Below are 13,699 nucleotides of genomic sequence, written 5' to 3'. Positions count from 1 at the left end.
AGAGAATCTGGTGAAAGTGGTGAAGTAGTAATAGGATTAGTAGAAAATTCTTGGTTCCAGAAATATAGTTTATCCTCAAGAATGAAACAGCTAGATTGCAGCTGGGAATGATGCCTGCTGTGGAAGGAAAGCCAGTGGAAAATCAGACAACTGAGGTGTTACAGGAAATATATTCTGGAATACTTACTGACTGTGTGGTAACAAGGGCACAAAGCAATAAGACCGTAAGACATAGGAGTGGAAGTAAGGCCATTTGGCCCATCAAGTCCACTCCGCCATTTAAATCATGGCTGATGGGTATTTCAACACCACTTCCCTGCACTCTCCCCGTAGCCCTTGATTCCTTCTGAGATCAAGAATTTGTCGATCTCTGCCTTGAAGGCATCCAACATCCCGGCCTCCACTGCACTCTGCGGCAATGAATTCCACAAGCCCACCACTCTCTGGCTGAAGAAATGTCGTCTCATTTCAGTTTCAAATTTACCCCCTCTAATTTTAAGGCTGTGCCCATGGGTCCTAGTCTCCCTGCCTAACGGAAACAACTTCCTAGCATCTACCCCTTCTAAACCATACATTATCATGTAAGTTTCTATGAGATCTTCCCTCAACCTTTTAAACTCTAATTTAGAGTACAATCCCAGGATCCTTAGCCATTCATCATACGTTAAATCTACCATTCCAGGGATCATCTGTGTGAATCTCTGTTGGACACGCTCCAGGGCTAGTATGTCTTTCCTGAGGTGTGGGGCCCAAAATTGGACACAGTATTCTAAATGGGGCCTAACTAGAGCCTTATAAAGTCTCAGAAGCACATCGCTGCTTTTATATTCCAACCCTCTTGAGATAAACGACAACATTACATTCGCTTTCTTAATTACAGATTCTACCTGCAAGTTAACCTTTAGAGAATCCTGGACCAACACTTCCAGATCCCTTTGCACTTCTGATTTGCGAATTTTCTCACCATTTAGAAAATAGCCCATGCCTGTATTCTTTTTTCCAATGTGCAAAACCTCACATTTACTCACAAGGAATTTCATCAGCCATTTCCTGGACCACACTCCTAAACTGTCTAAATCTTTCTGCAGCTTCCCCACCTCCTCAGTACTACCTGCCTGTCCACCTATCTTCATATCATCGGCAAACTTCGCCAGAACGTCCCCAGTCCCTTCATCCAGATCACTAATATATAAGGTGAACAGCTGTGGCCCCAACACTGAACCCTGCGGGACCCCACGTGTCACCGGTTGCCATTCCGATAAAGAGCCTTTTATCCCAACTCTCTGCCTTCTGTCAGACAGCCAATAGGTTGAGGCAGCAGGAGAAATCAAGGAGTAAAGGTAAGGAAGTTGAAGTTCAATGTTCAGAAACTTTGATCAAGTGATTGAGAGAGAACACGAACAGGTGAGGACAAAATGGATTTTTTATTTCAGAAGGCTTAGCTATATTACAACAGAAAGATCATCATAGATTAGAACCTTGGAATTGCCACACTGTGGAAGCAGGCTATATGGCTAAACAAGTCCACACTGACCCTCTGAAGAGCATTCCCCCTAGCACCCCCTCCGAGCCTCTCTCCACAACCTGGCATTTCTCATGGCTAATTCACCTAGCCTACACATCCCTGGACACTACAGGCAATTTAGCATTGCGAATCCACTTTACCTGCACTTCTTTGGACTGTGAAAAGAAACCAGAACACCCTGAGGAAAGCCACGCAGATGTTGGGAGAACATGCAAACTCCACACAAAAAGTTGCACGAGTGTAATTGAACCTGGGTCCCTGGCACTGTGAGGCAGCAGTGCTAACCACTGAGCCACAAGATGAAAAAATAAAGCAGTTGTATTGAAAAGCATCCACAGAAATAGAATTTGAGTGTATCCCAGAATGTTTGTATATTAAAAATGAAGTCTTGATGAGGAAATAGAGACCATCACATATTCAGGCAGATGAAAAACAGGCAGAAGTTCATCAAGTTGTATTACTCCTGGGTTACAGAAAGGAGTTATCAAGAGTGGCACAGGAGGTCACTTGGGAGTAAGGAAAACTCAAGCCAAAGTACAAAAGTATTTTTAATGGCCTGGACTGCATAAAAATGTGGTGGAATTTTGCTGAATTTTCCCACGTATCTCTCCATATGATTGTAATAACTTATTGTAATAAGTTATTACAATAAGGTAATAGGAAAACCTCAGGCAACAATAAAACCTGCAGCTGTGATACCCATTCCAGCATTTGAGGATGTTTCAATCTAATATTAATCGATTGTATAGGATTTCACCCTAAACCAAAAAGTGGGAATCAGTATTTGTTGATCATAACGAATATGTCTGATAGATTTCCAGAGGTTCATTCCATTATGCAGTATCACAGCTAAATGGATTGTAGAAGAGTTACTCACTTTTACTATATATGGACTACCCACAGAGATATAAATTTTATTTCAATCTTATTCAAGGAAGTTATGGATATTCCATCCAGAATCACAGGGAGCATCGGTATGGTGGCATCAAACTTTAAAACCATGTTGAGCACCTATAATCCAGAGTCTGGATTATATAGCTGGCTCACAGGTGGAAGCGTGATCAAGGAAATTCCATTTGTACTTTTTGCAATTAGGGATACATCAGATTAATCAACTTCATTCAGTCCATTTAAATTAGTTTTCAAACATGAGGTGAGAAGACCACTGAAATTAATTAGGTAGAAATTGGTGAGTCAATATTCAGAAACTACATATTTGGACTATGTGTCACATTTTAGACAGGGATGAAATAGTGTGGGTCAGTTGTTTAGACACCGTTTGAAAGTTGCACAGCAGGAAGCAGACATGAAATCAAAAATTTGCAATTTGGATAGTGGAGTAAAGCGTTAGTGTTACTTCCAGTAGAAGGTAAACCTTTAAAGGCAAGGTTTAGTGGTCCTTATCAAATCAAAAGGAAATTGAGTGAGGTGAATTATTCAGTAAGAACAGCAGATAGAAGGAGAACTCACAGAGTGTGTCATGTGAATATGCGAAACGATATTTTGAAAGGGAAGGAAAGCAATAGGAGAGTGTATTACTGGCTACAACTCAAACTGAAGAACCAAATCCAGATGATACTGAATTTGACATTCCTCAAATGACATTTGATAATGAAGAAGTTCCCAAAAATTAGCATAAATTATTGAGTTACCTTCTAGAGGAAAGTCAAAATAACTTATTACAATAAGTTATTACAATCATGTGGAGAGATACGTGGGAAAACACTGGGAAATACACAACTGATTATACATGATGCAGACACAGGAAATGCTGTTCCAATTAAACAATATCCTTATGGACTTAACCCTCTAAAATTGGCACAGGTTTAAAAAGAAATTGAAAGCACCTTCAGAGACAACATAATTGAAATGAGTTGCAGTGAATGCAGCTCACCCATATTCATGTGCTAAAACCAGATGGCACCCAATGATTATGTGTGGACTAACACAAAGTAAATGCCATTACAAAATCCAATTCATATCCTATTTCACAATTACAAGACTGTATTGAGAAGGTGGGACAAACAACTTATATTTCTAAATTGGACTTACTCAGAGGATACTGGCAGGCCCCATTATTCAAAACTGTGAAGGGAATTTTGGATTCTGTGACACCAAATGGACCATGCCAATTTCAAGTCATGCCATTTAGTGCAAAGAATGCACCAGCCACATTTCAAAGACGAACCAATAAGGTCATTTTGGGATTACCATGTTGTGTGGTTTACATAGTTGTTCTGGTGATTTTTGGTTACATGTGGAAGGAACATTTACAGCATCGAGCAGAATTATTTATCAATTTCAGGAGGCAGGCTTGATAACCTGGCTAAGAGTAAGTTCACAAAAGCCCAAGTCATGTTCCTGGGCCATATAATTGGACATGGACAGATGGCCCCTTGGCTTGTGAACAAAAAGGTTATTGGAGAGTAAACCATATTGTTGACAAAGACAGAAATACTTGGCACCGAAGTGGGTTTAATGGAAAATTCATACCGAATTTTAGCTGCGTGGTTGTCATTAGCTCCATTCACTGATGTTGAAGAAGTGTAGAAACTTTCAGTGGATGGAAGAGTGTCAGAGGACAATTGACAACCTGAAAGCTCTGTTGACCACTTCTCCATTGTTAGCAACACCTAACTACCCAAGCCATTCAAGGTGGCTATTGATGCAGGTATTGGTGAAGAAGGCAATGAGAGGATTTAAAGTCTTTTTTCAGAAAGTAGAATATTCATCAAAAGAAATATTCCACAATTGAGAAAGAGACCTTTGATGTTGGTGTTGTCGTGTTTCATCATTTATCCTGCCAGCAATGTATCTGATAAAAATGTATATACTGATCATAGCCCATTAACATGTTTTGAAAATAAAGGATAAAATACCGGAGTCAAGACAGTGTGGGGCTGGAGGAAAACAGCAGGGCAGGCAGCAGAGCCCCGTTGAAGTGTGTAAGCCCAAAATGTTGACTTTCCTTTGTCACCTCTCCACACTGCATTGACTGACACCAGCATCTGCAGTTCTTGCTATCTCCGATAAAAATACCAGATTGTTTAGATCGAATTTATTGTTACAGCCATTCAATTTGAAAATCATACCAAGAGAACGTAATTACGGAGGTGTGTCATGGCTTTGATGTTGGAAGACAGATGCTTGGTGGCAGAAGAAATGAGCAGAGGTGGGCTGTAGTTTTGGATGTTTGCATTCTTCAGGATTAGGGTAATGTTTGTACGTAAAATGTAGCGTACTAATAGTGTGAGACTAAAGATTTTGAAAATGAAGCTATCTTTGTATTTAATGATTTGTTCTTAAGGGGTCGGTGTGATGAAATGTGCGTTGAGGAGGGATTTGTCTGTCCTGGTTCTTTTGAAGGTGGGTGTTGTAAACCTGATGCCCCATGGAAAACAGAAATGCTTGGGGTTTCATTAACTTTGCTGAAAGAAGCATATTCTGATTAAGAAAACACATGATCAATATGTTCTCTGTGAGGAAGCAGAACAGTTTTTATGTAATGAGCAGAAAATATGGTTCACTGATGTTAGTTGTGGAAGAAATATTGACACAGGGCAGTGGGAGGAAAGCTCTCATTTCCTTGTTAGAAATCGGATCTTTTTAAATCTGCAGTCGGAGTTTTGATTTAATGGAACTTACGACAGCATTAACACTCCTTCATTATGATACTGAAGTGCGTTACATTGTGGCAGTAAAAGTATGTAAAAATGGTGAAGCAAGTTTAATTGATTGCTCGGACTTACTAGCAATTGGGTCCCTTATTTGTCATTCCACATTTTCCATTTCCACATTTCAGTGAATCATCTCTTTCTTCGTTGCAGATTGAAGCACATATGACTCCGTCGTTGGTCATAGTCAGTTCATAATATTCCTTTAAATTCTCAGGAACCCGTGAAGCACAGTCTCCTGTTGATTGCAACAATGTGCCCTTTTATAAATGTATCTGAAACATACTAATAATCTTACATTTGGAGAGATACTCTGAGAGCTGTTTCTAATTTTGCTACAACATTGCAGGGAGGAATAAGCTGAAAATCCAAGTCCACTTCTCCATGAATCATACCAAAAGTATAAATATTTATATAATCAGCAAAATGGTCAATTTGTTTTTCATTATTGTGATGTAGAACAAAAGAGGTCTTCACCAGGTCTTTTCAATAAACTCAATACTAAAGCATTTGTTAAAGGCTAAATGTATTCTTACAATGAGCGGCAAATTGTTATCAACTAAGCTATTGTGCTGACTTAAATCTATCCCCTTTAATCACAAACACAACAGATATTCATTTGCAGACAGGATGAGACAACACAGCACTACAGAGGAGTTATGTGTGAAGAGACAGGGAAGAACGTTATTGATGAAAAGTCCGAACTAAAAAGGGTAGAATTACAAATTTCTCATAGTACGTTTGGTTTCTTGTCAACATGGCCATATTATTGTTAGCTGCTGACCAATGAAAGACCTTCACTTTGGCTAACAAGTCGGTCAATCAGGTCTTACAATTAAGTTATTAGATCGGCTTTCAGAATTTTTTGCAGAGATCAAAGACATTGATTCCATGAGCTTTCTCTCATTCTCCGGAAATACTGAGAACATTTTGAATGTGGAGGAGGTAGCTTTTTGTCCTTGCTGGCATTCTGGGCACTGCTGCACTACCCGAGCCCCCAGTCTTAACTTCTCACCAACATCTTCATTTTGGACATCCCAGGATGACCTTGATGGAGTTCAGTCAGTAAGTAGGTGTGACGATCTTTGTTTGGAACAATCACTCTTCCTCTCCATAATAAAATACGGTGTTGTGGTGTTTTTGGGTCCAGAATGATGGCCCTTTTGTTTCTCCCACTACCACCAGCTTTGATTGATTGATTATTGTCACATGTACCGAAAAACAGTGAAAAGCTTTGTGTACGCATGATATAGACAGATCATAGTAAGCAAAGGATGTACAGATCAAAAAGTTTTAGACAGAGGTATACAGGTTATATCGCACAGGGCATGCGCTAGGTGAGATCAAAGTTGGCAAGATCGGCGTTATTTGAGGCTGGACAGTTCACTCATCACTCTGATAATGGCCGTGAAGAAATTGGCCCTGAACCTGCTGGTGCATATGTTCAAGCTTCTGTATCATCTGACTGATGGAAGAGGTTATAAGAGATAATTACCAGGGTGTGATGGGTCTTTCATGATGTGGGCGGCCTTTCTGTGGCACCGAGCCATGTATAAGGAATTCATGGACGGGAGATTGGCTTCCATGAAGGTCTGGGCTGTGGGCACCACCTTCTGTACTTTCTTTTGGTCCTGGGCAGAGCAGTTACCATACCAATCTGTTCTGTACCCAAATGAAATGGTTTCAATGGTGCATCTGTAGAAGTTGATGCAGAACCTTATGGACATGTCAAAATTCCTGAGATACCTGAGGAAGAAGAGGCATTGTTGTGCCTTCTTGACTGTTGCATCTACATGGGAAGTCCAGGACAGGTTGTCAGTTATCATCACTGAGGAATTTGATGCTCTTCATGCTCTCAACCTCAGTTCCGTTGATGTCAATGGAGGCATGTTCTTCTCCTTTCTAAATGCATATGCTATTCGGCGCTCCTCTCCATTGGGCCATCTTTGAGGCAACACTACCCTGAAACTGTATGTGGGGGCATTGCATTTCAGCACATCTCGCTCAGGATCGTGGTGTTCCATCACCTTGGACTGTGTTAACTGCTTCTTCATTTCTCCAAAAGCTATGTTTTGGCTATGAGACCATTTCCAAGACCGATTCCTTTTCAATAGCAGAGGTAAGCATACCAGAATGGAGGCCAGCTAATGTATGAACTCTCTGTAATAATCCTCCAATCAGAGGAAAGATCTAAGCTGCTGTACTGATATGGGAGTTTGGGTACCTTTGATCACTCTCACCTTATTGACCAATGGGTGTACCCCAGTCTTGTCCACTCTAGCACAAGTAGGTCACTTGAAGTGCCTGGAACACACAGATTTCCCTTCTAAGGTGCATGCCTATCTTGGAGTAACATCTAAGTACTGTATTCAAGTTCTTTCAGTGCTCTTTATTGGTCTTCCCTGTTATTAGCACATCATCCCAGATAAACAATAACATGGGATAGACCTTATAAAGTGTCTTCCATCATCCATTGAAAAATGACACAGGCTGATGATACTCCAAGTGGCACCAATGACACAAATAGGGCACTGTACTTTGTTTCCTGAAATCAACAACCAACTCCTTTGTTTTGTTGACGTTGTTGGAGAGATTGTGGTTTTCACCATGCTCAAAACCCCACCCAGTTGCTTTCCTGTATTCTGTCTGGTCATGTCCAGCTTTAAGAAGTACAGCCCCCTGCCAGTTTTACATTTAAGTTTTCTTGGGGGATTGGGTATGATCTAGATGCAAGAAGCGGTTTACTGCTTGTTCAAAAATGCCACAAAGGTGGACTGAGCCATTGGTCTTCACAATTGGCGTGAATGGCATTGCCCATTCCACAAACTGTACTTGTTTGATGATTCTTTCACTTCCAACCTCCTGATTTCTGTCTCTGCTTTTGGGTGGGCCTGACCGAATTGTGGAATTGCTTCCTGGTCAACGTTCAAGGTGGCCTTGGCTTCTTTGATAGTCCCTAGACCTTCCTGAAAATCTTCTGGGTATTTAATTAGGACTTCACTCAGGCAGCCATTTTCTAGTCAAAAAATGTTGAGCCAATCAAAGTAAATCTTTCTCAACCAATTCTGCCCCCTCAGGCTTGGGCCCGAGGTTTTATTGCAATCAGTGACTGATAAGAGACTGAAATCAAAGTTGTACCATAAAACTATTTCTTAAAAAATATTTTCAGTCTAGCCAAGGTCTTAATACAAACTTGAGGGTTGGAATCCAGAGTGAGCTTTGTCAAAGACTGATTGTGTAATCACCGATACAGCTGCACCAGTATCAACCTCCATTGGGCAGTTTATTTTGATTGATTCAGATTTGGAAGTTGCTAAGCAATTTAGCTGTTCCAAACAAGATGTAGGTGGGTTTTCCAGGGTGTGCACTCTCTTCAATACTGGTCTATGAGTTCTCTTACTGAATTTAGGCCGAGTGGACCTCTGTTTGTTGTCTTGAGTCCACATTCCATTAGCAACTGTAATGGGTTGCCAGCCCGAATCCATTAGAAAATATTAACTGTTTGTCCAAGACTTTGCTTTGTTTTGGGGTTTTGCTCTGGGCTGATCTAAAATTTCTCTGTTCAGGATACGTCCTGATTTAGGCTATGCAATTGCCTTCACTCAAGTGGCGTCTGCCAAGCTCAATCAGCTGGAAAAGATGCCCACTACCAATGGGATACCCTGTAACTCATATCCTCTACTTGCTGCATTTTCTAATGACAAAGCCAATTGCAGTGCATGTTTGAAGTCCAGTCAGGCTTCAGCTATTAGGTGGATTTGCATGGTTAGATCATTAATCCCAAATACCAAAAGGTCTCTCGGCATCTCATTAAGAGTTAAACCAAAGTCGCAGATGCCTCTGCCAGTCTTCTTAACAAAGTCAAAAATTCTGACACGGATTCCCTGGTTCTTGATCCGTCGAGTAAAATGGATTGTGTCTCAGAATTAGAGGAAGCTTGGGATCATAATATTTCTCAACTAAATCCATCAACTCTTGAAAGGTTTTAGTATCTGGTGCCCCTGGAAACATGAGGCTCTTAATAACTGAAAAAGGTGCAGGTCCAAAAGCTGTCAGTTGCTTTTCATCTACCCCAGTGTTATTTAGCTGAAAAAAATAATGCATTACTTCCATATACTGGCCCTGGCAGGATTGAATGAGTCAAGCTTCAAGCTTCCTAAATACATCATGATGCCGGAAATGCATATTCCACCCCCCACCCCCCAAATTCAAAGATGTCTGTTGTAAGCGAATTTCTTCAGGAACCTGTTTGTTTTCTCTTGTTGCCACTGAAATAACTCCACTCCCATCATCATGTCACCCTTAATTTAAATGCACATAATACTTGACACTGGTCGGGCTTCCCCAGTGCCAGCTCTCAGACTGAACACTCCTGTTTATATCTGTCAGCCAGGGCTCCCTGATTGAACTGGGTTAATGGCCCCAGTCAGGGAACTCATATTCTGTGAGGTCCACCTGGCTGATCTTGTTACAATTGCTACAAGGATGGTGGCAGCAAATCCATGCGTTGGATCTTATACCATAAAGGATTGTGGTGAGTGTTCTTCTTACAGCAGCTAAAGGCCCTCCCATAGGAAAATTACTCCCAGGTGACTGTTTTCCAAATTGTGCAGGACTATGATCTCTATTGATCCTAACATTTAAAATCATGGAAACTGACACCATGGAAGGAGGTTAGTCAGCCCATTGTGCCTTGAGAAGTGATTTTTGATCAGTCCCATTGCCCAGCTCTTTGTGTTTCATTTTCTTCTGTCATAAATTCATTTAATTTATTCCAAATGTTATCATTGAACAAGTCTGCTTCCTTACTTTGGAAAAGCATTCCAAACTCAAAGCAGAAAATACATTCAGATTCTCTTCCCTGAGCTCCTACTATCAATTGATTTATATCTGCATTACCTACATTCCCAAACCCCAATGGAAACAGTTTCTTTAAAGTGTCAGAAGTATTAAAATATATTATATTCCCAACAGGTTTTTTTTAGGAACACATCACCAATATTGCAACAGGAAGTACCACAAATGCATCTCTTACCAGTTATAACTGGTTCTGCAACATTTATATGGCCAGTGTCAAATACCAATCCACTGCAATTACCTGCAGATTAAAAGACAGGATTATGTGAATCACTTGTCGTTACAAAATATCAGAGGGTTGTTCATACTCAAATTCTGCTGGACCAAGAGCAGCCTGATTTTGGTGTAGAAAGTATATTAGCATTAGTACATTAATACAGAAATGTACTCTACACCGTGCCTTCAGACCCTCACAGAACACAGAATTGGGTTAGAGGTATAGGTTTCCTTTACATTGTCCCAACAAATATTTTCATGTTTAGCTCTGCATAGGTAATCACCTAAAATCTTCCATACCAGGCAACATCATGGTAAATGTTTTCTGTACCTTCTCCAAAGCATCCACATCCTTCTGTTATTGCGGTGACTAGAACTGTACGTAACATTCCTCGTGTGGCCGAACCAGAATTCTGTAAAGCTGCAGCATAACTTGCCTATCTTTCTCATCATTGCCCCTTCCAATGAAGCCAAGCATGCTGCAGGTCACGAGAACATCAACCAATTTTCCGTTCTCCATCATCTTTGTCACCTCCTCAAAAGACTGGATCAATTTATAAACTTTTTCCCAGGGCGGAAATGACTATTACGAGAGGCACAATTTTAAGGTGATTGGAGGAAGACATAGGACAGATGTCAAAGCTAGGTTCTTCACACAGGGAGTGGTGGGCGTGTGGAATGTGCTGCCGGCAGTGGCAGTGGAGTCAGATACTTTAGAGACTTTTAAACGACTCTTGGATAGGCACATGGAGGATGGTAAAATGTAGGGTATGCAGGGTAGATTGATCTTAGTGGGATAATAGGTTGGCACAAAATCGTGGGCCGAAGGGCCTGTACTGTGCTGTACTGTTCTATGTTCTATAAGTTAATGAGGCATGACCTGCCACACACAAAATCATGCTGTCTCTCACTAATAAGTCCATTTGCTTCTGAATGCAGATAGATCTTGTTTCCTAGAATCTTTTATAGTAATTTCCCTCTCACTGATGTGAGGCTTACAGGCCTGTAATTTCCAGGATTATCCCTGCTATCCTTCTTAAACAATGGGACAACTCTGGTCATTCTCCAGTTCTTTGGAACCTGACCTGTTACCAGGATGTCTGTCAATGCTCCAGGTATTTGTTCTCTTGCCTTCCTTGATGTTTTGTGATAGATCCCATCAGGACCCAGGGGCTTATCTGCCTTAATGCTTTTTAAGATGCTCAATACTTCTTCCTTTTCAATAGCAAGTTGGCTTAGATATTCAACACTCCCTTCTCCGAGATCATCCTCGACGAACTCCTTCTGTATGAATACTGACACAAGGTATTCATTTAGGACCTCACCTACCTCTTCGGGCTTCACACTTGGATTCCGACCTTTGCCCTTGAGTGGACCAACCTCTTACTTGGCTACCCTTTTGCTGTTTACATATGGATAAATAGCCTTGGGATTCTCCTTGATCCTGTTTGCTAACGACTTTTCACGAACCCTTTTAGCCCTTCTCATTCCTTGTTTAAGCCCTTTCCTCCTTTCTGTATATCCTTCAAGGGCTTCATCAGTTCCCATCCTCCTAGACCTTATGTATAGATACAATTTGTGTTAGATACCAATGAATCTTCCTCTACATTGCCCCATCAAACATACAAGGTACAGCACTAAGTTAGATACAGGATACAATCTCCTCTGCACTGTCACTTTAAGCGTTTCCAAAGCAGGTCTGATGTATAACAGCAGCCTTGTATATTGTTAAACAATGGTTTGAACCTTGGTTGTCAACATGGTGTTAAAAATCACCTGGCAGAACACATTCTGCTGCATATGTTGAAGCTGAAGACTCTTGATTTGGGAAGTGAAGGTTTCACTTCTCTCTGTTTACACCGAACAGGTTCAACAGCATTTAGAAATTGTAACACCCTTTTGTGCTATCAACTGATTATACAACTGATTTAAAGAGCATTATCTTATACACTTTGGGGTTTCAGGTTTGACCCCTACCTTCAGCTGTATTGTTGCACCGTATTTCTTCAAGTTTGTCTTTAAGCTGTTTAACTGTGTCAGAGAGATAGTCTGGAGTAAACTCTGCTGAATTGGTCGAATTGATGATGACGTCATGATCAACGATGATGCTGCCATTTCTATGAAGCAAAGAGGAAGGCACATTAAACTCAATGAAATTCTATCTGACCTGTGTACAATGAAAAGTGTGGTCGCGACCATTTGAGCTATGTAGAACAATCTTTACTCTGTCTCAAACATGTACTATACATTCTCTGCAAATATCTGGAAGTGCAATGTGAGAAAGCATTTTCAAAGGCCTTGCTTTTGATGTCTAAGTAGAGGAATGTTGGTTACGATTAGGCTCTGTCAGTCATAGCATGAGACTGTCAAAAGGAGCTGCAACCTGCGGTTAATAACTCCATCAGTTCTCCTTCAGTACTGCACGGAAACATACAAACATAGGAATTTGAAGCAGGTGTATGCCATTTGGCCCTATTAACCTCCTTTGCCATTCAATATGATCATGGCTGATACAATTAGTGGCCTCAACATCACATTCTAGCCTCAGTAAAAACCGATTCCCTTGATAGTCAAAAATCTATTTATGATACTTCCACTATAGGCTGGGAGAGAGCATGTTAAAGACTCATGACTTCCTAATTGTAGCCTGCCGCGAAAAATATTTCCTCCTCATTGCTATCTTAAATGGGAGAATCCTTATTTTTCGGTAATTCCAGTCCCTACTACAATGGTAAATGTTCTTTCAGCTTCCACTCTGTTAAGATGCCCAATAGATCACCCGTCATTCTTCCAAACTCCAATGAATACAAGCCCAGCCTGTCCGAACTTCCCTCATAGGATAATTTCCATCCCAGGTATTCGTTGAGTGTACCTTCTCTGAACCACTCCTTATGCATTTATATCCTTTCCTAAATAAAGAGACCAAAACTGTAATCAGCACTCATGATGTGGCTTCACCATTGCCCCATATAACTGTTGCAAAAATGCCTTCTTTCATATTCCTCTTGCAATAAGTAATATTTCATTTACTTTCCTAAACATTTTATACACTCACATACTAAGTTCTTGTGATCCCTCTATTTCTCAGGGTTTTGCTACCTTTCTTGATTTAGATAATATGTTGATTCTGTATCCTGATGCCAAAGTGGACAAGTTCATATTTTCCATTATTATAATCTGCCAAATTATACCCAATTTGCTTAATTTATCTGAATCCTTTTGCAAAATCTTTGGATAGAATTTCCATACCTTGAAAGATGTGGGCAACGGAGAGAATTTTGTGAAAATCACATTCTACAACCATATCCATGATGTCGAGATGAGATTCTCACTCATCAGTGGGCAGAGGCCTATTAACTGGGTCTAACGCTCATTACCATCCTCATTACTGATTCATTTCACCTCATTGACAACCATCTTCTATTTT

At 40.6% G+C, this 13,699-nt stretch overlaps 1 protein-coding gene across 1 annotated transcript in view; it reads right to left on the bottom strand.

Moving 5' to 3' along the window:
• The window catches only part of LOC125448651 (mucin-2-like), a gene marked incomplete at its 5' end in the record, with an annotated part of 127,036 nt that overhangs the window by 97,958 nt on the left and 15,379 nt on the right, over positions 1–13,699 (bottom strand). The window contains 3 exons of the mRNA XM_059642573.1: positions 5,275–5,437; positions 10,235–10,297; positions 12,250–12,389. Coding sequence (XP_059498556.1) covers positions 5,275–5,437; positions 10,235–10,297; positions 12,250–12,389 — 366 coding nt within the window. The remainder of the gene's footprint in view (positions 1–5,274; positions 5,438–10,234; positions 10,298–12,249; positions 12,390–13,699) is intronic.

The sequence above is a fragment of the Stegostoma tigrinum genome, chromosome 45 (genome assembly GCF_030684315.1).
Source record: "Stegostoma tigrinum isolate sSteTig4 chromosome 45, sSteTig4.hap1, whole genome shotgun sequence".
Lineage (NCBI taxonomy): Eukaryota > Metazoa > Chordata > Chondrichthyes > Orectolobiformes > Stegostomatidae > Stegostoma > Stegostoma tigrinum.
This window is presented reverse-complemented; position numbering and strand designations above follow the sequence as displayed.